The sequence below is a fragment of the Cyprinodon tularosa genome, unplaced genomic scaffold (assembly GCF_016077235.1).
Source record: "Cyprinodon tularosa strain WSP-4 unplaced genomic scaffold, ASM1607723v1 ctg194, whole genome shotgun sequence".
In the NCBI taxonomy this organism is placed as follows: domain Eukaryota; kingdom Metazoa; phylum Chordata; class Actinopteri; order Cyprinodontiformes; family Cyprinodontidae; genus Cyprinodon; species Cyprinodon tularosa.
In genome coordinates, this window is record NW_024038699.1 from 718,618 (window position 1) to 742,178 (window position 23,561).

At 38.1% G+C, this 23,561-nt stretch overlaps 1 protein-coding gene across 1 annotated transcript; it reads right to left on the reverse strand.

Moving 5' to 3' along the window:
- Positions 1-1,228: 1,228 nt before the first annotated feature.
- tap2t (transporter associated with antigen processing, subunit type t, teleost specific) lies at positions 1,229-22,015 on the reverse strand. Its single transcript, XM_038283508.1, has 12 exons — positions 21,846-22,015; positions 10,975-11,510; positions 9,194-9,308; positions 8,964-9,094; positions 8,462-8,667; positions 6,808-7,005; positions 6,571-6,699; positions 6,293-6,484; positions 5,968-6,141; positions 5,465-5,627; positions 2,834-2,970; positions 1,229-2,335 (listed from the first exon to the last, which is right to left on the reverse strand). The coding sequence occupies exons 1-12, from the start codon at positions 21,935-21,937 to the stop codon at positions 2,141-2,143; spliced, it is 2,268 nt and encodes a 755-aa protein (XP_038139436.1). The 5' UTR covers positions 21,938-22,015; the 3' UTR covers positions 1,229-2,140.
- Between the last annotated feature and the right edge of the window lie 1,546 nt (positions 22,016-23,561).

The following is a 23,561-nucleotide window of genomic DNA, read 5'->3' on the forward strand; positions in this document are numbered from 1 at the left end:
TTATACACAGCCCATCATTTTAATCCCATATCAAACATAGTCTTTTAAAAAATAAATACATAAATAATTTCATGTTTTTAAGTACAATATTGTGTTACTCCACAGCCCCCCACCATGGGGGGCTGATGCTATGACGAGGGAGGCTGCAGCCCCCGCAGCACCCCCCTTCCCGTGCCACTGCTTGAGGGAGGCGTTATAGAGATTGATGACTACAGGTAGGAATGATTTCCTGTGTAGCGCTCTGTGGTGCATCTGGGTAGGAGGAGTCTTCTGCTGAAGGAGCTCGTCTGCTGGACCAGTGTGTCATGGAGAGGATGTGAGTCATTGTCTAAGATGGACTGAAACCTGGACAGCATCCTCCTCTCTGCTACGCTCGTCAGAGTGTCCAGTTGCTCCCCCACAACATCACCGGCCCTCCTGATCAGTTTGTTCAGTCTGTTGTCAGCGACCCTCAGCCCACTGCCCCAGCATGTGACAGCAAAGCACAGATGTTTAAATATATGTGTCTATTTGTTAGCAAAGGTTTAGGAAATTATAGTTAGTCTTATCTTAGGCCTGACCTTGAGGTTCTGGCGCCTATTCACTTTCAGTGTACATTGGTTATTGCCTGGCCACCCTTATATAAATTTTCTGGCTACACCTCTTGTGAACTGGGGTTTATATCCTCTTCATCGTGGGCAGGGACTGCATTAAGTGAAAACGTTAATCCAAGTGAAAATCCTTTGTAAGATTACCGTTTGCAGATAACCTTTACCTAATCGGAATGAGCTTCAGCGATTTAGAAAATAAGCAACAAAAAAAGTCATTATGTGAATGTGCAAAGCAGGTAAAGACAGAAGAATGACACAGCAAGGCTGAATTCAAAGGCAGGATTCTGGTTTTTATTTGGAAAAATATCATGTTCTGCTCACATTTTTGCCTCCTGAAAAAAAAAAAAAAGTTCTTTGTAACGAGATCAAATGTAAAAAAACAAACATGAGGTATGATGAATGTTTATGGAAGCCACTGTACATTCCACAGTTTATATGAGGTATAGAGAATCTACCAGTGATAATTTCAATCTGGTAATAATTTTAAAATGAAATGATGATATTCTGTAGGAACAGATGAGAAATTTAGAAGTAAATCCAAGTATATGTACATATTGGCATTTGTTGTGCATGAATGAGAATTACAGAGAGCTTAAGTGTATAGAAATTTGAGAAAATATAAAACATTTTTTTTTATATATATACAGAAAACAATTTTACTGAAACAAAACACTCATCAAATGTCCCCATCCCACCTTCTGCTTTTCTGTTTCACTCATTATATACAATCAACCAAGCTGTTTCAAAGATACAGCAGCTGGTTTTTAGTATTTCCATATGAAAGCAAATGTGCATCGATTTCTATATTAAAAAGGGTTGATAGAAATTATTTTTCATTTTCAAAAGGAAGCTGCATAAACTGCCACTTATAAATAAAATTATAAATAAATCATCCAAACTGCATTTTCTGTTTTTCTTCTCCAAGATTGCTCAGTTTGTGAATTAATTAGAATTACAAACTAAGTTTTACATTAAAACTTCATCACATTCCCGGTAAAATGTGACCACAATATACTTTAAAATGAAAAAAAAATTTGAAATTAAGATTAATTAACAGATGTGTTTTTTATTCAAAAGTCATTACTACATTTTTTTTGACTCATGAATAAAATATGTGATAGAATATTAAATCTACCCTTCAATTAAATTTCTCAAGACTGCTTATTTTGTTACTTAATCAAAATGATTAAGAAAGTTATATTTAACATTTAAATATATACCACCATAAATTGACCAAAATTCCAAATTGTTACCATTAGAAATTTTCTTTGTCAAAAATGCAGCTCTGCCTTTGAAGTGAAAAAAAAACGTTCTATTAATACGTTAATTTAGTCATTTTAAAATTAATTCTTGTCACATTTTTCTCAGGAAAATGTTTTTTAATTATCATTTAAATTAATAAATGAAGAAAAATGGATTTAAGATGATTTATCTTTAATTTGATTTGTAAAGTCAAAAAATGCAGCTTTTTAATGAAAATAAAAAAAAATTTCAATTAGAAAACTGGGACACACTTTCTTCCATAAATTTTTATATTTAAACAACTTTCTTCATCTGCTTTCAGAAAACAGCTCCTCCTTTAAACGAAAGTAGCCTCCTTTTTTCTTCATGAGCTCCTGGTGGGTCCCCTCCTCCCTGACTGATCCGTCCTCCATGAAGATGATGTGATCTGCCTTTTCCACAATCCTGAGCTGATGAGCCACCATCAGGATGGTCCGTCCACGATTCAGAACCTCATCCAGAACCTGTCAAATAAAAACATGCAGGTCTGAGCCGAGGTCAATTGTTGGTGATTGTAAATGTTGGAGGAATCACAGATGTTCCTCAGGTTTTTTTTTTTGTGAAGCTTGTTGGTTCCCTTCTGGATTTTTGATGTAGGGGTCATTAGGTTAGAAATGTTACCCATTGTTACATGATCATAGATTTTCTACTTTTTAATCTCGAGTGGTGAACATGAATCAATTCTCATTAACCTGGTTAATGAACTTGCACAAAAACGGCTGTCAAAGGCAAGAAAAACATGACATTTACACATTTATTTTTAGACTAAATCACGTTTTATTTTCTAAACTAATTAAAAAGGGTCTAAAATATTTGGAATATTTCACCAAATTCCCTACTTCTCTTTCCAGACCTGGAAACCATTGAAACTAAATCCTAAACTTCTTGCACCTGTGCAGTGATCCTGCGTCATGAAGATCATCTGATCTATAGAAACAAACCCTATCAAGCGTCTTACTCACCGCCCTCTCTGCATCAACATCCAGTTTGCTTGTAGCCTCATCCAGGATGATGACCTGGGGGTCTCTAAGCAGCGCTCTGATGATGGCAATGCTCTGCTTCTGGCCTTCGGACAGTTTACCTCCACACTCTCCAACATCTGGAAAATACACACTGGTTACTCTATATCAAGGGTCACCACCCCTGGGCACCAAGGGGCCCTCAAGGACCACATGCGTGGCCCTCAGCATCTTCTGAAAACAGAACTCATCAGTGGACTAAGTTTAAAATTTTATTTTATGCAGCTGCTCTTATTGTTTTTTTCATTTATAGAGCATTTCATCATATCAATAATTTAGAACATTTAAGCATTTATACGTATTTCGAAAATAAAATATCTAAAAGCCAATCAGAAATGAAAACAAACAAGAGGAATATGTTTATTATCTATGAAGTTTAGGTGAACACTGACTCCAGTTCAAAGGTCAGTATTGGTAGCCCATCCTATGACTCAGTCCCCATTAGGTAGCCATCAGTCTTATAAAGGTTGGTCACCGTGTGTTGGGAAGTTGGGATAATTATCAGTGATGATGTGTGAGTTTTTTACACCTTAATATTAGCCGCCTGTTGTGTGTCAGAACTGATGTTGTCCACAATAGTTTATCTAATTAAGACAGTTCTTCTGTCCGGATATACAGTTATAATCTTCATTCTGTACGTGGCAAACATTTGGGAATGGAATGAGAGCGGTGTCCTTTAGCTAAGAACAAAGAGTAATATTTTGATAATGCTGGAACCAAGGATGTCTCCTCATCTGCTAACATGTATAATGTAATGATGTGATGATGTGGCATACTGGAGATGTATAAAATTATTTTTTAACTGTTGATTGTGAACACTTCCTGAGAGGTGAGCCCGGAGGAGAGCACCTGCCTTCTGTAAAATCTAAGCAACTTCTCTGATCTGAGTAAGATTACAATTTCTATCACAGCCTATTAAACCAATTAAAAATCATTGGGGTCCGTATAAAGAAAATCATCAACCAGTAAAGTTATACTTTAGATATACTTGTTAACTAGGCCTATTCACTTTTTAACTTTTCAATTAACTTTTTTAATTCTTTCTTGACTTTATCACTTTGGCTTTTTGCAGTAGGTAATATATCATTCATGGGATCATGTAAATGTTCAAATGCCAAAATAAGATGTACAGCCATGTAGCAATATCTTTGCTGAATGGCTGGATATAGATTTTGTGCTTCTAGAACTCACTGAGGGACGGGGGGGACTCCATTTGTAAGGCAAGTGAACAAAAACGGTAACTTGCCCTATAAATGGTTAAACATGGGTTTGAATGAGGACAAAGTCATTCTAAAGCACATATCAAGGTGCTCATTTTGAGCTTGGATCCATATTTATTTTTGTTTTATGTTCATGGTGGAGAATCCTGCTTCACAGCAGCAGGTTGAGCCAAACATCCTCTAAATGTTTAGGGTCATCTTTGAGCTCACCATTTCACTTTTCTTTCACCAGTTCACCGCAGTTCTTCCAGCAGTATTCACTTTCTCTGCTCTCTTTTTCTCATCGTCTTTTCCTACTTTCCCATCGCCCAGCATGTCACAGGTTTGCCTGCTGTGTCTAAAAGTAGCAGCAGCAGCAACCCAGACTGACAGCAGCTAGTTGGCTAATTTGTATCACATGTAGCCTGTTGCTGGACGCTCCGGAGGGCTTTACCGTATTAACAGGAGAAGCAGCGCAAATTAAATTAAACACTGTTGTCTGACAACATGCAGTAATTTATAAATGTTTTAAATCAGGTTGGGTCTGGACTAGCCAGCAGGTGGGTTCGGATCCGGACCGCGTTCTGCGTTCCGCTAATCCATGACCTCTGTTCTATCAGAATCTGTTGTCATGTCTCCTGGTTATTTAATATATATACGTTATGAAGTGTGATTTAAAGAGTTTTTCCCGAGGGATCTCTTCTCAGGAAAAAGAACCAGAGAGATCGAGCTTTAAGGTGCAGACATAGAGCCTATCTTTTTTTTTGAGTTTTTAAAGCAATAGTGGCTCGATTTTCTGACAGTAGGCTGACAGGACAGGGGGAATGAGAGAGGGGGAGAGACATGCGGCAAAGGACTACAGGCCGGATTCAAACCCAGGTCAGCTGCGTCGAGTACTAAGGCCTCCAGACATGAGTCGTGCGAACTATTCACTGTGCCACTTACATGCCCACAGAGCCCATCTTTAACAACAGTCATACTTCTTATAATACAATTACTTTCTAAATGATGGGTTGAATGCGTAAGGGATAGCCAAACACAACGTACCATTAAATTGAAGAAGACTAAGAAACACATCAGACAGATCTGGGGCAGAACAGTGAAGTTGGAAGTATATTAAGGCTATAAATTAATATCACAGTTTAGTCCATCTTCTAAAAATGGAAAATAAAGTTATTTCCAAAACTATTAAAACTGACCGGCTAACTTAAAAAACCCCGCTTAAGGCCCATGGCTGTCCTCTTTCTGTTCTACAGTGATGTATAAATGACCAAAAAATGGTTGATTGTTCAACATCGGACATACTGTATTGATATCAATGATGGACGTAACACTAACATTATCAGCGGATGAGGTCCATACACCAGCTCAGTACCTGTGTCGTAGCCATTCTCCATTTCAGAGATGAACTTGTGAGCGTCGATCTTCCTGGCGACCTCTTTCACCTTCTCCTCTGGAGGAGGTTTCTCCAGACCATACTCTATGTTATACTTCAGGGAACCAGAAAACAGCACAGGATTCTGGGAAACCAATGCCACCTATGTGAACAGAAAAGATTAGCATATTTCTCAAGGACAAGTTGAGCCTTTTCCCCAAGTTTTTTTCTGATCCTCTCATTTTAACAGAAGTCTGAACCGCTGCATTTATGGATAATAAATAAGTTGAAGGATGGATGGATTTCCAAACAATGAAAAATGAATGGAAATAAATGTTTTCTGCGTTCTAGTTTCCATTAGTCTGAAAATGACACCTAATGAATGCTTCATGTCAAAAACAGTAGTTATGTCATTCCATCCAGCCGGTTCTTCAGTCGCTAAATTTAGGCTTTGAATGAAATTAAAATTTCCTTTTTAAACTTTCTCAGCTAACCAATTGTACCTTCTGATGGAAGTATTTTCCTTGGTAACAGTGCAGCGGCTTGCCGTCCAGCAGGATTTGACCGTCTTGAGGCTCATACAGCCTCTTCAGCAGGCTGACGCAGGAACTCTTTCCACCGCCAGATGGACCAACCAGCGCAGTGATCTTCCCTGGACGGATTTCCAACGACACCGACTGTGGAGGAAGAATCAGCACAGAGATGATCTGCTCTGTTTCCAGTCTTTAGCATCTGTCTAAACACTATCTTATTTTTTGTGTGACCTTCAGTAGGCAAATTTAAGATTTATTAGGGCTGTTTAAGAACCACTGGAGCAAAAAATTATACCTTTAAAGCTGCTTTTTCTGAAGGAGCAGATGGATAACTAAAATTGATATTTTGGAAAACAACTCTCCCCTCCAACACCTTAGGAGCCAGGTTTCCTTCCTCTTTAGTTTTTGGTGTCCTGTCAAGGTAACTGAGCACTTTGGAAATGACTCCTACTGTGGACATCGTCTCACCATAGCAATACATAATCTCCTGTGACAAAAAAAAATTTCCCCATCAGTAAAATCCAGCTGTTTTGTAAAATCTCAAACCTATGAAGTACCTTAAACGGAGCTCACCCTTAGATTGACTGACATGGGCTTCTGGTACAGGAAAAACGACACCAGATTACCGATGCTGAGCTGACCAGAAGAGATGAGGCGTCTGGCTTGGATCAGCATAAATATCTTTATACCCAGAGACACCACCTGGATGCAAAGAGAGAAAAAAAAAACAGGTATTAATCCCAACAGTAGTAAAAAATACAAATAAACCACAGTTGGACCAAATATATGCCACAGTTAAACATGCCTCACCCTTCGTATGACAAGATAAACTGCGCTGAATATTGCTGATCGCCTCTTGATGGAGCACAGCTCTTCCAGGGCCACAAGGTACCTCCTGAGTTCCTCTTTCTCTGCATTGAAGCTGCGGACTGTTCGGATCCCGCCGATCGTCTGGGAAGCCAGGTCTTTGCTCTGAGCGTGGCATTCCTGGGTCTGATCTTTTAGCTCCTGTATTTTTTTTTTTTGTCCCACAGAAAGAAAAACACATTTAGTTAACAGGAAACACCAGTAAAGTCATTATCTTACTTTAAAAGTAAAAATACTCATTCCATTAGCAAGTCATCTTATTCACGTACTCAAATTAATGGTAAATACTAGGGGTGGAACAGTTCGCAAAATCCACGGTTCGGTTCGGTTCACGGTGTGGTGGTCACGGTTTTCGGTTCGGTATATGTTGATTGTTAAAAATAAAAAAATTAATAAAAATTAATGAAAAAATAACAATTTATGAAATTAATGAAAAAATCCAAAAAAAATGAATGAATTGTAATTATTTTTAATGATCCGCGGAAACCCTGGATCATTTCCGCATGTTTTGCTGCTTTGAATTTAATCATCTCGTGCATGCCCTCTACGATCTCCAAGGAACTCAGAGCGGGGCGGACGGGAGTCACAATGGAGGCTGTAGGCTTTGCTTTGTGCAGGCGGTCTGGAGCGCAGCGGGGCGGAGCGCTGATGGAGTATGTGGGATTTCGGGGTTAGCATGACATGTTGGTCATGTTGCTGTTAGCATAAACAAAACGTGTTGCACAATGCTTGCACACTGTTGCACTTTTATCCACAACTTTATTTCCACCGTCATCGTAGGTCACTCTAAATGCAAAGTGGTCCCATACAGCAGACCTATAAAGTGCTGCTGGCGCGTCTTCCAACTCCTGTTCTTTCCCACTCGCCATACCCACACAATTCTCCACAACAACTTATTTTTTTCTGCTACACCCGGCTACGCTGCTTCGCTTCTTCTTCTTCTTGTTTACTACTGGTGGTTGGCTTTGGTAGCAGTACCGCCACCTTCTGCTCTGGAGTGTACACGCTTCGCCTATGAGAAAAAGGAGCAGCGCATGAACCGAACGCAACACACACCAACCGAACCGAACGGTTCGGACAGTTTTCATAAACCGTTCCATCCCTAGTACATACACTTAATTTAAGAAATGTTTTCTTATTTCTAGTTTCTATAATGTTTTTGCAGCGTAGGGCTCGACTAGGCTTATCTTAAAGAAAACCTGCAGAGGTGGGCATCTTGGAAATTTCCTCTTTGTCTATAAATCATATATTTTCTTTTTTTTTTCTATAAATGAATGTGATGAAAAGCAATATTACAATAGAAGCATACCTTAAACATTGAAAATATTTTATCTAAAAAAAAACATGAAATAATCATTAATGCTGGTGACAAATGTCACCAAAGGGTGTCTTTTCAGGTCTAAACGTAGCTCAAAAGTCACTGATGAAGATCAAACTATGCCTGGTTTACAACATTTCTATTTATACTACAATTGCGGGTGTGCAGGATAAAAAAAATAATCGAATAGACAGATATAAACATCCAAGGTTTGATTGGCAAATGAATTTAAATGGGATAATGTTAATCTGTTGTATGGTAAATAAAAAAAAAACCCACCTTGGACAAGTTGATGTATTTATTCTGCAATGTGGCCAAGAGAGGCATCTCTATGCAGGTGAGCAAAGTCAGCTCCCAGGACAGGCCCAACATCACTCTGAGCATGAGGACAGTTTTGAACGTACTGCGAACCACTGCGTTAGCATTCAGCGCTACGGTTCGCCCCATCCTGTCCACATCACTGTGCAGGCGGGAGGAAAGTCGTCCTGGATGGTGACAGCGTAGAAACAAGAAAAAAGAAATGCAAGAGCTGCCATTATTAGGAATTTGTTCTATTCATCCATTATTTATTCATCTTTATAGGTTTCTCCATCCATAATTTATCAGTATTAGAATTATAACCTACAGAAAAATGAAGCATATTTTATAATCTATAGATGAAATAAGAGTTTGGTGCTGAGTTTATCAACCAGAACCCTCCAAAGACGCCTTATAACTCTGAAAAGCACCGGAACAACTTCAAAGATGCTTGTACATTTCCATAACCTTCAGAATGTCCAACCTGGGTTGTTCTCCTCAAAGAAGTGCACCTCCTGCTTCAGGAGGTTGTGAAAGAGCAGATGTTTCAGTCTCTTGTTCAGTCTGGCCAAAGAAATCATGAAAAAACCTCCTCTCATGCCAGAGAACAGGGCGCTGTTAGGACAAGGGGACACGTCAGTTTCAAACCACTTAATGATCCGTTTGGCATTAACTGTACGCTACTTTTTCAAATTAAATAGTACACTTTAGTACCTTCCAGAATAGATGAGCACTAGATGTCCGACTGTGTAACCAAAGTCACTTTGCAGCTGTCGTTCACTGAGCATGTCAATGACTTTTCCCTGATATAAAGGGATGTAAGTATCACCTGTTTGGGGAAAAAAAAGGAGAACATAAATATTTCTTTTAAGCTAGGACTTATTGTGAGAGCAACGAATGAAAGCATCGGTTAGAATGAAAAGCACTGGACAATACGTGAAATTACAAGGCTGTAAATAATATATTTCCAAAAGCACACAATGTTAATGTGAGACAACCCTGTCCCAATCTATAATTCTTAGCTGAACATCTTGGAAAAAAATGAACTGCTCAGTGAGCGCCCTCCAGAGGTGAAATGAATAATAGCAGTGTATAAAATAAACAGTCAGCTCAAGCATTTAGCATGCAGAAGTGAGTAAATCACTGTAACATAGGTTATACCTATTTGAATTGTATTTTATAATTTTACTTTGTTGTAATTCTCTAATTCTTTTAGTTGTAATTCACTTTTAGAGTGGGTTTGTTTTTATCATTTTAATAATCCCTACTTTTAGTTAAGTTTTCATTAGTTGTGGTACTAGCTTGAAATTTTTTTAATACTTTAATTTAGTTTAAGATATGGCCAGGTGATTTATTGATAAAAATCACGAAAAATGATTTCACTTTTTGAAAAATCAATACATCTTTTTTTTGACACCAATGCTCTTCTTGGACTTCCATAGCTCAGGGTGAAATCTGTCAATTTTTGTTCTTAGATGTGTACTTAAAACCACTAAGCAAGCCAACTGTATAATAATAAAACTACCTGCAAACATTTAGTTTGCTAAATTTTAATAGTTTGTTGTGAAATTTTGTTTTACAAGCAGTTTTTTCGTGGCCCATTAAGATCCTCACCGAAACAGGATGATTAAAACAAAAGCTCATTTTAGAAGGATTAAATATAACCCAGGACTAGTTTTAGGTGCAGGATTAAAAAAGGTCAGAGTATACCATTTTTGTATTTAGTTTTATAATAAAGAAAGACTCTATATAGATACAGTTTTAAAAAGATTGATCAGTTACTTAAGTAAAATAAATTGTGTTAAAATAAGCCATGTGACATAGCTTTGCAAGGCTTTTAAATAATTTTATAAACATGGACACAAAGGATAACACCTCAAAGGACATTATCACACACCATTTAGAAAAGGAATAAATACTGAACCAATTACCGTATTCATATGGTTTTTTTTTTTACAATTAAAATCATACTTTTTCAGAAAAAGGTGCTGAGTGGACCATTTAAAGCTTGTTTTATGCGTTGATCGGAACTTTTCTACTGGTGTCTTTTAAGGCTTTTTAACAGACATCCTGCAGCCAATCAGAATCAAGTATTCACCCAGACCATGATATAAAGTGTATGACATTTTAGGTGGTTTTATAAATTTAGAATACAGTCGGGTTTCCTTATAACTTTGAACCAATCAGTCTGTAAATTTCCCTGAGATAACACTAAACGCTTATAGCATAGCATAATATAAATGAATTATGTTATTGGGTAAATGCTGGAGCATTTCTGTAGCACACACAGCATCATTGTGTATTTCAGCAATAAAAGCTGTAGCAGTACAGCATATGTGCAATATAATGCTGAAGTGTTACTCTTTGCCTCAAAATTAATCTTATAACTATTAAAACAAAGGCCATGAACACAATAGGGGTGTAATGGGGGCAAAATTGTGAAAATCTCCTCCAGCTCAAGCATTTTAACAAATAAATAAAGCAGTTATACATACAGATGACTCCCATGATGAGGAAAGAAAAAGCTGTTATCAAATAAACGGTATCTGGTTTGAAGTATCTCAGCACTCTCATTAGCAAACGTTTGGTGTCCAGATTGTCTTTCTTTGTCTGTCCATCACGAGAAATCCATTTTTCCCATATTAAACAGGCCACCAATGAAGACGTAGAACCCAACAAAAGCATGCTGGGATCGAGCAAAGGTCCTGTGTATCGTTCCGAGGGAAGTGCAGTCAGGATCCGTCCAGTTTCAAACACAGGAGAAATAAGACAGAGGAGTGCTGCGAACCTATAAAGCAATGCTCTGTGTTTTCCACTTGTCAGCACTGCGATGAAAAGATGGAGAAAAGCCCATTTTATCAGTCCGAAGGCCCACAGTCCTGCCAGTCCTCCGCAGCTGGAACATTTGAGCAGCAGCAGCCCGGCCCACCGTGCTGAACACAGGAATCCATCCAGAAGAATGATACACAACAGCCCTGTTATCACTCCCATCACTTTCTGTTGATGGTTGGCCAGACTGCAAAGGCTTAACCTGGTTTAAAAGAAACAATAATCACACAAACATCCATTTTACTCACAGGTCAAATATGTTTGACTAGTAAATCTCTTAGAGCGACAACAAACATGACATGCATGGATCAAGAAGGGATGGTATACCCTTTCAAGCATGCATTTTGGCTCCCTAAAAGGGGCCTTTAGCACACATTTTGGCTCCCTATGAGGGCACTTTAGCACACATTTTGGCTCCCTAAGAGGGCACTTTAGCACACATTTTGGCTCCCTATGAGGGTACTTAAGCACACATTTTGGCTCCCTAAGAGGGCACTGTAGCACATATTTTGGCTTCCTAGGGGGCACTGTAGCACACGTTTTGACTCCCTAAGGAGTTACTTTAGCACACATTTTGGCTCCCTAAGAGGACATTTTAGCACACATTTTGGCTCCCTAAGGAGTTACTTTAGAACACATTTTGGCTCCCTCAGGGGGCACTTTAGCACACATTTTGGCTCCCTAAGGAGTTACTGTAGCACACATTTTGGCTCCCTAAGAGGACATTTTAGCACACATTTTGGCTCCCTAAGGAGTTACTTTAGAACACATTTTGGCTCCCTCAGGGGGCACTTTAGCACACATTTTGGCTCCCTAAGGAGTTACTTTAGCATACATTTTGGCTCCCTCAGGGGGCACTTTAGCACACATTTTGGCTCCCTCAGGGGGCACTTTAGCAAATATTTTGGCTCCCTCAGGGGGCACTTTAGCACACATTTTGGCTCCCTCAGGGGGCACTTTAGCACATATATGGGCTCCCTAAGAGGGCACTTTATCACACATTTTGGCTTCCTAGGGGGGCACTGTAGCACAAATTTGCATTCCCTAAGGAGTTACTTTAGCACACTGTTAAAGAAAAATGATTATTTTTAGACTTTATTACAGTTAATCTTATGGCATGTGTAAACACTCTCACTTGAACATATTTCTTAATTTTGAACAAGGCTGTGTTAATGATTTAAAACTACTAATGGGTAAGTATTTAGAGCACCATACCATAAAATGAGTATCTCCTGGGGGCGAACATTATTTAAGCCTGCAGGAGAGATTTCTGCTTGGTTTACAGAAGGTCAAAAGTCTTCCAGAATAAACAACCAGGGATGGTGAGGCCCCCGCATTCCACAAGCTGTCTGTGGGAGCTTATCTTGTGTTTTATGACCCTGGGAATTCTAGATGCCAGGACAAGCTTTCCGCCTTTTCTTGTTAAAATAAAGAAGCAAATGACCCCAGATGTTTGCAGTAAATAAGGGGAAGCCCTAGCAGTGTCAGAGATGGCTTTTGGTTGGAGGACCGAGGGCCAGCCCTTTTTGAATGGATTAGATACAAGAGGATAAAGCTTTCTAAATAGAAGAAAAAGATCAGATTTTGCTCTTGCAAAATTTCCTCCTCTTTCCTCCTATGTCAGGTAATGGAATGTATGTCTCTGTTGTTCTGCAGTTTCTGGTGTAGGTTTGTGCATTGTCTTATTTCTAAGTTTATGCATTGTCTTATATTGGATTAAACTCTGTAATTCTGTGATGTCAACACGCCTTGCTGATTTTCATATTACCAAACGCAGCTCGCCGGGTGGACCTGGAGAGGGAAGAAAATGAAAAGCCAACCTTTTTCCAAAGTTAACTATGTTAGAATATTTTCTTCCTTTACAATTGGGGGCTCGTGCCGGTTCTGGAGTCTCGGCGAGCGGCTGTTTGGTCCTGATTGATCCGTTTCGGCCCGACGCTTCGGTGTGGTAAGACAGTATTTGATTATTTTTCAGTTGTCTGAAGCGCCGTGTGGTCGGACCGGGGCTGATTTGCTGTGTGCGGCCTCACAGAATTCAGAAGCTGCAGAGGTAGATAGGATCCCTCCTAAATGAGTCGGTTGTTTAAGGATTTGAATAAATACACATTACAGGGAACTGTGGCTAGTTCAAACAGAGCCTTTACGTTAACTCTGACTTAAGCTGGGTTTTAAAAATGTATATTCTTTTTACCCTGAGGAGCAATGCCTGTGCCTCTAAAAAAGAATTTCGGGTGTCTGTGTATTAATTAGCAGGGGCTTGTATCAGCCCGGAGATTTCGACTCATCTCCAGTGGACTTATAATTATTTGGGTTAATTGGATCGAGTTGTATCACTCATGGAAAAGGACTAATAGCAGGTTAATTGGACCGAGTTGTATCACTCGTGGAAAATAAAGGACTAATAGCAGGTTGGATCACCTTTCTTTGGCACCCTTAATCGGGTTGCTTATAGTATAAAGGACTAAAATGAATTATTTGATTTAATACGGGTTCAATCGCTCTCCCCAGCTGAAAAAGAAAAAACCTTTTGTCACTGGGCGGATTGAGTGATCGAATAAACTAAATTGAGGCTTATTTTCGCCTCCAGCTTGACCCAGCTCTGAAGTGTAGGACTGAGAAGTTGAAATGAGAATAAAAGGGATTTGTAAAATTGAAATTGGACAATTAAAAGATGCGTCATACATTCTTTTAGCCGGCACCTGACGTTTTCTTTTCTTTTCTTTTCTGTCTTTTCTTGATTGAACTACAACGTTGTCTGTGTTTCTGTGTTTTGTATGTTTCTTAGTGTTTGTGTGCGTGCTTGGCTGCGGGTTGATTTATGGCTGTGTGTCTGTCTTCCCCCGTTATACTGTAGCCTATGTCCCACCACGCGCTGCTGTCTATTCGTCTGTCTGTGTCTGAATTGTGCTGAGATTGTGCGGAAGTGATTTGTGTTTCAAGATTGTGTTCTGAAATATTGTTAAATGTTTTTGCTGGATGTTGTATTACTAACTTTCTGTTAAAATGTGCTTCTGTGGGACAGCGGTGTCTCCGTTTTGGATGCAAGTTTTGTTTCACAGCAGGGGGACTGATTGACCCCCCTTATTTGCATTTTGGGAGTGCTTCAGTTCTGTGCTATTTCCAGCTCACGCTTTCAGGATTCTTGGATTTTGATGTGAATTGCTTTAGGACTGTGTTTTGTGTTGAAATGAAAAGTACAAAATAACAGATTTACAGATGTTTTTACTTTCTCAGCGGGTGAAATGTGTTGCATCAGTTCCAGGCTTGAGCACTGGAATGATCCACTTGTTTATTATAATACTGTAATATTGACAATCACTTAAATTTCTAGGTTTCCTGACAGGATGGAACACCCTCACTGATTGTAAGAGAACAAAAATGAGAACATATGGATGTTTTTCTGCGTAACAGTGTTTTCTACACTGTTAATGTGGGACATGTTGAAACACTAATGAATGACTTTGTTTCTTGTAGGACGGTCTTCGTGTGCAGCCCATTTCGCATATTACATGACCACATGAACGGTTTTTGGGTTTTCCTACAGGGGGTCTAGGTAGCCATTTAATAACAGTGGGCTATCATGAAATACGGTTGTGTGTATAATTTGGAGTTTTTAAAAAGGTTCACTCAAAACTGAACAATATTAGAACTATTGGATAATAATGTCTTTTTATTATTTTTTTTCAACCATGGTGTTATAATATTTGTGTTTAAGACTTTTACAGGATGAATTTTGGTTTGAAATCTGGGGTAACATCCTGCATCTTTCTTACAATGTGTTGATGAGTCTGCTTGAGTGTGAATGAGAGTGAATGTGTAGGCAGATGGCCTTTGATGGGTTTTAGGATGCTCTATGTAAATATGACCTCAGTTTAGTGTGTAGCTGTGTGATATTTTTCTTATTTTAAACTATTTAGGTACACTGAAGGTTTTGTTTCATAAATATGTTTTTATTACTGCTTTAAGGGACAATTTTAAGGTAATGACGATTTCATATTTTGGTGTCACAATCTGGTTGAAGCTGAATCATCTGCTTGTGCAGTGAAATTAATATGAAACGAGAATTCAGCCTTGGCTTAAAGCAGATAGATGTAGTTATTAGGAAATTGTGTTATCCACTTTGACTAACAACACTAACAAACTAACCTAAATTCTAACTAAATAAACTTGGTTTATATTTCATATGGGTGACTGATTGGACATGTTGAAATTTTAGCATAATGGGGGTAAGTTCTTCCATTTTTGTTTTTCCACCTCTAAATTGTTTTTCTTTTGGAAATAAGAAAACACAGGGGGATGTTATAAAGATAAGACATTACAGATGGAACTTTGAAATTTACATAATCTCAGTCTAGTTTGAATACTAGATGGAAGATTTGGAGAAATGGTGGAACATCTTATGATATTTTGGTTTTTCAGCAAATTATTATATAAAAGTGACATAGATTCCAAATCGTTTTCAAAATGAGAATTTTATTATATCAACAGGGGGAGAAGCAGAAGTAGACCCTAATTCCTGGTAAATTTCTGGATATGGTTAATGGTAAATTAGTTAATCAATAATTTTGATTTTTTTCGATTCAACAATAGTGAATTATGGATTTCTTTAATGTAGAGTCATATGGCCTTCCTGCTTTACTACAATATGGTGTATGTGATATAGAAGCTTCTACTAAATTAGATTTGATCATCTCAAATTGAACGGTTTCAAATAACATCTATGCCATGTCTATTTACATTTAAAATTGTTGATAGATTTCTGCATCACTGCTGACTTTGATTATATACAGTTGGGTGTAAATTGTTAATTTTGAGGAAAATTTTGGTTAAAACTGCTATGAAATTCAGATAAAATGTAAAGGATTTCTGAAATTTTGAAATAGGACTTTGTCTTGAAGCGTGGGACAACGATAAGGATGTTTGGTATTTAGTAGAACAATATGCAATTCATAATTATTTGACCAAGGGCAATTCCATCACAACTTTTATAAGTATCAGTACTTGGACATTCTAGAGTTTGTTCTAATTCTTTAATGAGTTTGTGAGGTTTTGATTTTAGAATTTGTAGTTGATATTTGGCACAAGCAGAGTGAATGTCATCGAGGTATTGACGTTTATTGATGTTGAACAGTAAGTGTCATTATTTTCTTAATTCTGGCACATCCGATCGTGGACTATTTTAACAAATTTCTATCTATTCTTTTTGCAGTTCAGGATTTGGGGCAGTTGGCCGTTTGTGCTATAACAACAACAAATCTAGCGCCACACGGGAGGAGGCATCACAAGATAATTTTTATTTATGATAGTGAAAGTAACAAAATGTGGCAAATATAAGTTTTGCTTTTTAATTACTTTGTATTATTTTTTCTCTGGCAGTTCTCCTTCCTTCTGACTTGATGGCAATCTTGGGGGAAGGGTCTTTTAAGCTCAGAGATCATGGGAAGATGTATTTGAAGGGATCTTCTTGATTACCGCATCAGGCCGCTGTTGTTGCTGAACAAAGACATGATGATGCTGAACTAGGCCCATCTTCTGCTGGACTGTTGTATGAAAGCCGAACGCTGTTGAGCGATTACGAAGGTCAGTGAAAGCGAACTGTTCTCCTGCTGTACATGATGATGCTGCACGTGATTGCAAAGTGCTGCTCATAGGACCTGGCAACAGATGTCTCCTTTGACTGTTGCTTTTCATGCCTGGCTGATAACAAAAGGGACTCGGCGTTATCTGTGGGAGTCTTCTATGGCTGGGAATCAGCAGTGAGTCGGGACCACAAAGATCATAGACAAACCCGGACGGGGGTTTCAGTAGATGACTGGTCTGCTGGTTTCTATGTCCTGCTCTGTCGACCACGAAAGGCTGACCAAAGTTCATCAAAGCGGGACTGTATCCAGATGTTTCTGCACTGCTGGAATGACTGCTTCTCTAGACACGTTCTGATTCAGCAGATAAAGAATTGGGGCATGGCAAGTCGCTCAGCGGTGGTCCTGTTGTGTGTTCTCATGTTTGATCCTGGATTCTCACCTCTGATCATGTGACCTGGGCGCCAAGGCCCACTCCTGGGGTTCTCTTCAGTCTGCAGGTTGGAGACGAAATGGGTGCCAACAAAACTTGGTAGTGGTGAATAAGTTATTTTCTTTAAATTTTTGTAGTGTGTGATGCCATTGTTCTCTTCTTATTTTAGATATAGCACTGATGCGCCCTGCTGTCTTCATGTCCTGAAGCCCTGCAGTGTAATTCTAAGTGTTAAGAACACCCCATCCCCTGGGGTCAGAGGTTTTACAATGCAGTTTGGGGGTTGGTGTGCACCAACTGTTACGGCACTGCATTCCTCCTCCATGATTCACTCTGTTGGTCTCACAAAATGCTAATGTGTTTTTTTTTCCCTTCCTGCCTGAAAAGAATGGGCAGGGACTAATGATTGCAATTACATTTTTTTAACTATAGCTGAATTGCATTGTGTGTTACGCTTCATCTACTAGGGAAGATGATCTAAATTTTTATTTGCATAGTACAGTGGCTACCATTCAGTAAAACTAAATTTAAATTTAAATGGAATTTGAAATTAAGGTGTTAAAGTGGATTGATGGGTGTCTATAGACTGACTTACTGAGCAAATGACACCAAGTTCTGTGTTGATTTCATAAATTTAATCAAACATTAAATTCTTTGATTGAGGTGTGCAGATTGTAACAGTAACTGGGACACCATGTTTGAATTGCATCCAACTGTGTTACATGAGGCTAAAGTTAGTGGTGATAGCGGATTTCATCTCAATGAGTTGTATAGGATTTTTATTGTATTCTATGACAGAACATTTGTTCTGTTATAGAAACAGGGGGACATGAATGGAATTGATCTGATAGGCAAATTTTTAGTTTGGATCTCTGCATTTACTTTTCGGAAAAAGAGGTTATTGAAGTTAAATCAAAATACATTAAATGTTTTACGGTGTATTACCAGCATTAAAGATGAGCTAACTATTTGGATATGAAATAAGTAAAATGTATAAATTGAATATAAATTGCATTTCTATTCATATGATTTAAAATAAGTTGTTTAACTAAGACATCCAGGAAGGTCTAAACTAAAGATTTACATCATTTAATAAATTTAGCTGTGTCGAATCTTTCTCCAAAACTGAAAAGGCATTGATAATTGATAAACAATATAAAAAGGGTAATACATTATTCAATTAAATATTTTATAAATAGGTTTTCAAATGAATAAATGGATCAAAGGTAAAAATGGTTGAAATTTTTGGGATTTAAAATATGATTGGAATAAAGTAGGTCATTTTTGATATTTAGTGACTCATGTAAAGCAGGCTGATCATTCTTTAAGGTTTTAAAAAATAGAAAATATGATGATTGAAATTAAATTGGTCTAAATTGGAGATTTACAAATTAACAGTTATGGAACTGCTTCTAAAATACAGTTAAGTTTTGGGTTCAACATGATAGGAAACTTTCATTTCTCATGTAGGCCCTATATAAAAAGAGGGTCAAAGGATTGATAAAATACAACTCCAAAGTAGCAGATTTATAATACAAAAGGAAGACAGTGAAGCTGTCATAAAGTGTAGGATCAATCATTAACCAATCAACAGGGTTCTCTCCATATGAGCTCCAGACAGGACGGATGTTTCCAGGACCTGCTACCCGCATTCCAGGATGGAAAGGTAAGCTTGCACATTTATCTCATAAAGATTTCTTCAATGAGTTACAGGTCCTGGCAGCAGAATTTACAAAATACCAGACGTCACAGGAACGTCCAGGCTCGGGATCAGTTCGGGGAATCGACTGGGTGCGCCTGATGGTCATCAAAAGAAAGTGGTCTGAACCTCGCTTCGCCAGACCATACCGAGTCGTGGAGAGTACATCTCATGCTGTCCGTCTACAAGAGAGAAGGAGACACGTGGTTCCATTGGAGTCAGTGCACATCAGCTGAGGAGCCACGGCGCACGCTGCAGGGCATACAGGAGAATCTACAGTCTCAACCTGCGGTCGAGGAGTGTCTGAGGGCCATCACAGCGCGGAGGAGGATCTGCATTTCCGGGCAGAAGTCTGCCAAAACCACTTCATTTTCCTGAATTACAAGGCTTAAAAGGCCCAGACAGGCACAATAATCCTGTTCCGGTGTCCTTCCATTGAGAAAAGGAGATTGCACCCTCTCCTTAAACTCACTGTTAAATTGGCATAATACTCCAATTTTCAGTGAGCAACGGACACTCAGGTGGAAAACCTGAGGTTTACAACCGAGGAGGAACACGTGAAGGATCCAGCTACAAGATCATCATTAACTTATCTTCTTTTTATTGCGTGTTTTCGTTTTTTGCGAACTCTTCAAGAACATTCGTTTCTTTTTGCGCGTATTTTTGGATCGTTTCCTGACGAAGAATTTATATTCATTTTTGAAAGACTATCGAAGGAGCATAGAGACGAACTCTAACTTCTTATTGTTGAATTGTGAAAAAAAAGAAAAAAGGTCTTTTGTAATTTTTATGTGTTTATGATGTATTTTTTTATGTTGTTATTGTTTTGTATTGACAAATTGTAATTTTTGTGGCGAGTATTGTCTTTTGAGTCTGCTGAGCATTTTTTGGTAATTTCGAGATATCTTGCTTTGGTTTTCTAATTTTATACTTGGGCTAATATTTCTATTGTGTGTTTTCTTCTATTGACATAACTGAGTTTTATGATTTTTCATGTTTGATAAGTGAAATGTATTTTTAGTTTAGTTTTTACTGGTTAAAATTTTGTGGTTCATCAGGTGAGTATTAAATTGTTGGACAGCGCAAGATACATTTGATAAGTTTAGATTATGGAGTTCAGCTTCAGACACATGGCCTGGCAGGGGACCTAGGAGGTGCTGTTTAAAAAGGGGACTGTTATAAAATTGGGCTAATGTTTTAGTTTTTTAGTATACTAAATAGTTTTTTGGTTCCTCTATTAGAAGGCTTAATCATTTTATTTGTGAGGTCTTTATGTCTCAGACCTCAAAACGGGGACTGTTAAAGAAAAATGATTATTTTTAGACTTTATTACAGTTAATCTTATGGCATGTGTAAACACTCTCACTTGAACATATTTCTTAATTTTGAACAAGGCTGTGTTAATGATTTAAAACTACTAATGGGTAAGTATTTAGAGCACCATACCATAAAATGAGTATCTCCTGGGGGCGAACATTATTTAAGCCTGCAGGAGAGATTTCTGCTTGGTTTACAGAAGGTCAAAAGTCTTCCAGAATAAACAACCAGGGATGGTGAGGCCCCCGCATTCCACAAGCTGTCTGTGGGAGCTTATCTTGTGTTTTATGACCCTGGGAATTCTAGATGCCAGGACAAGCTTTCCGCCTTTTCTTGTTAAAATAAAGAAGCAAATGACCCCAGATGTTTGCAGTAAATAAGGGGAAGCCCTAGCAGTGTCAGAGATGGCTTTTGGTTGGAGGACCGAGGGCCAGCCCTTTTTGAATGGATTAGATACAAGAGGATAAAGCTTTCTAAATAGAAGAAAAAGATCAGATTTTGCTCTTGCAAACTCTCCAAAGATGTCTTGTACGTCTTTGCTTTCTTTCCTCCTATGTCAGGTAATGGAATGTATGTCTCTGTTGTTCTGCAGTTTCTGGTGTAGGTTTGTGCATTGTCTTATTTCTAAGTTTATGCATTGTCTTATATTGGATTAAACTCTGTAATTCTGTGATGTCAACACGCCTTGCTGATTTTCATATTACCAAACGCAGCTCGCCGGGTGGACCTGGAGAGGGAAGAAAATGAAAAGCCAACCTTTTTCCAAAGTTAACTATGTTAGAATATTTTCTTCCTTTACAACACATTTTGGCTCCCTAAGAGAGCACTTCAGCACAAATTTTGGCTCCCTAAGAGGGCACTTTAGCACACATTTTGGCTTCCTAAGGGAGCACTTTAGCACAAATTTTGGCTCCCTAAGAAGGCACTTTAGCACACATTTGGATGCCACTGGATGGGAGGTTCTCTCCATATTACTGATGACTTGAATTGTAAATTCAAGTCATCAAAAAATTTTTCAACTCTGCTCTTGATGTTTGATCGAAGGTCTACTTACTTAATATGTCTTTCTATGCCTATTTCTTTAATACATACTGAATCCTACTACATACTGAATATACTGTATCTGATATATGATGGAAAATGGATGGATTGATGGATGGATATACTATTTTTATATGGGCTAAATATATACTTATCAAAACCCCACATTGAATTAATTACAGTCAGCCATTTAGCACAAAAGGTTAATTTTACTTGTGCTGCGTTAAACAAAAATTAAAAGTAAGAAGAAAGAAACTGCACGCGCTTTAAGAGTCTTTTTTAAATATAAGGAGGTGACGTTTCCTCTGTTGTTTTTACAAGAATGCAGAAGAGAGAACCTCCATAACTCGTTTTAACACAGAAGGTGGATTTTGTATTCAGGAGCTTTTAGCTATTTAACATTCCCCTCATTAAACCTGTGAGCCTCACGCTGTTATTTTAACAGAAGTTCATATTTTATGGACTTACCGTCCTCCACCTCCTGTCCACAGGAAGCTAACTGTTAGCTGCCGAAATACTTTCGGTTTCACTTTAACGTTTATTGTTTCGTTTCTATTCATTAAGGCACATAAAACACCAATATAACCGTCTAATGAACATGCCTTCCATTTCACTCGGTTTATTGCTCTACAACAGTAAAGCTTAAAAAAAGTTTATTAAACTTGTAGACTGTCAGCTGTTATTCATTATGCCGCCACAAGATGGCAGCAGCGCACAGTAACTAGAAGGTCCTGAGAATAAACACGGAAGCAATGGAGTTTATCCACAACACCTTTCGCTGCAGCTATGGCACTGATCCCTTGGGTTTTTAGCAATTAGCTTTTTAAACATAGAAGCACAATAGAATGCAGTCTGCTTTTTACATTTTCTCCAACCTGAGCTGTGTAACCATGAGATCCTTCACTGCTTCTAAATTTAGATGAGTGGCCATCTTTGAGGCTAGTTTATTTATATAGCACATTTCAGTAGCATAACTCAAAGAGCTCTACATGATTAAATATAAAGATAAAGATATTAAAGAGAGGATTAGTGCAGTAACATAAAGGCAACAAAAAGAGTAAAAATGTATGGTTCAAATGTTATGAAAAGATACAATTCAGTATATATATACACACACACTGTGTCCAGAATTTTTAGGCAAATAAATATGTCGACCACATCATCCTTTTCATACATGTTACTCCAAGCTGTGTAGGCTTGAAAGCCAACTACCAATTAAGTAAATCAGGTGGTGTGCATCTCTGTAATGAGAAGGGGTGTGGCCTAATGACATCAACACCTTATACACTGTGTGCAGAATTATTAGGCAAATTGTATTTTTGAGGATTATTTTTATTATTGGGCCACAATTGTGTTCTCATATGAGGTTCTCAATCAACTCAAAATACTCCTTAATATCAAAGTTTCTTATTTTTGGAAATTGATGGTTTTATTTTTATTTATTTTTTCTTAGATTTGGCCATTTTATAAGGATGTCTGTGTGTGCAGGTAAATATTACTGTGCAGAATTATTAGGCAACGTAATAAAAAACCAATATATACCTAACTCACTTGTTTATTTTCACCAGGTAAACCTATACAACAACCCAAAATTCAGAAATAAACATTTGCGATATTCAAAAATAAAAAAACTAAAACAAATCAGTGACCCATATAGGCACCTTTCTTCACCATGACGCTCAAAAGCCTTCCATCCATAGATTCTCTCAGTGTCTTGATCTCTTTGTGATCCACATTTTGGGTTTGATTGAGAACACAATTGGGGTCCAATTACACGAATAATCCTCAAAAATACAACCTGCCTAATAATCCCATCTGTGTGAAATTTATGTGTCTGTGTATATATGAAGAACTGCATTTGTCAAGCTGCTGCCTGTCTTTGTGGCAGTACCTTTGAAGAAGGAAAAAGAATAATACAAAGTTAATCCAGTGGAACTTTTTATTGCCTACCTGGAATGGGTGAAAATAGTTGAATAAACTTTTGGCTCTCAAAATGGTATCGATGCCCTATTTGTAGGTACTCGCCTATACCAATACCACCATTTTAGTGCTGGATCGGGGCCCCGCCCGATACTGGCGTCTATACAACATTGGTAAAAGTGTGTGTGTGTGTGTATATGTACACACTTTTAAGCCCCATTTTTAAGCAACTAAGGGCTACAAGGTAAAGCTGCTTCTTCATTG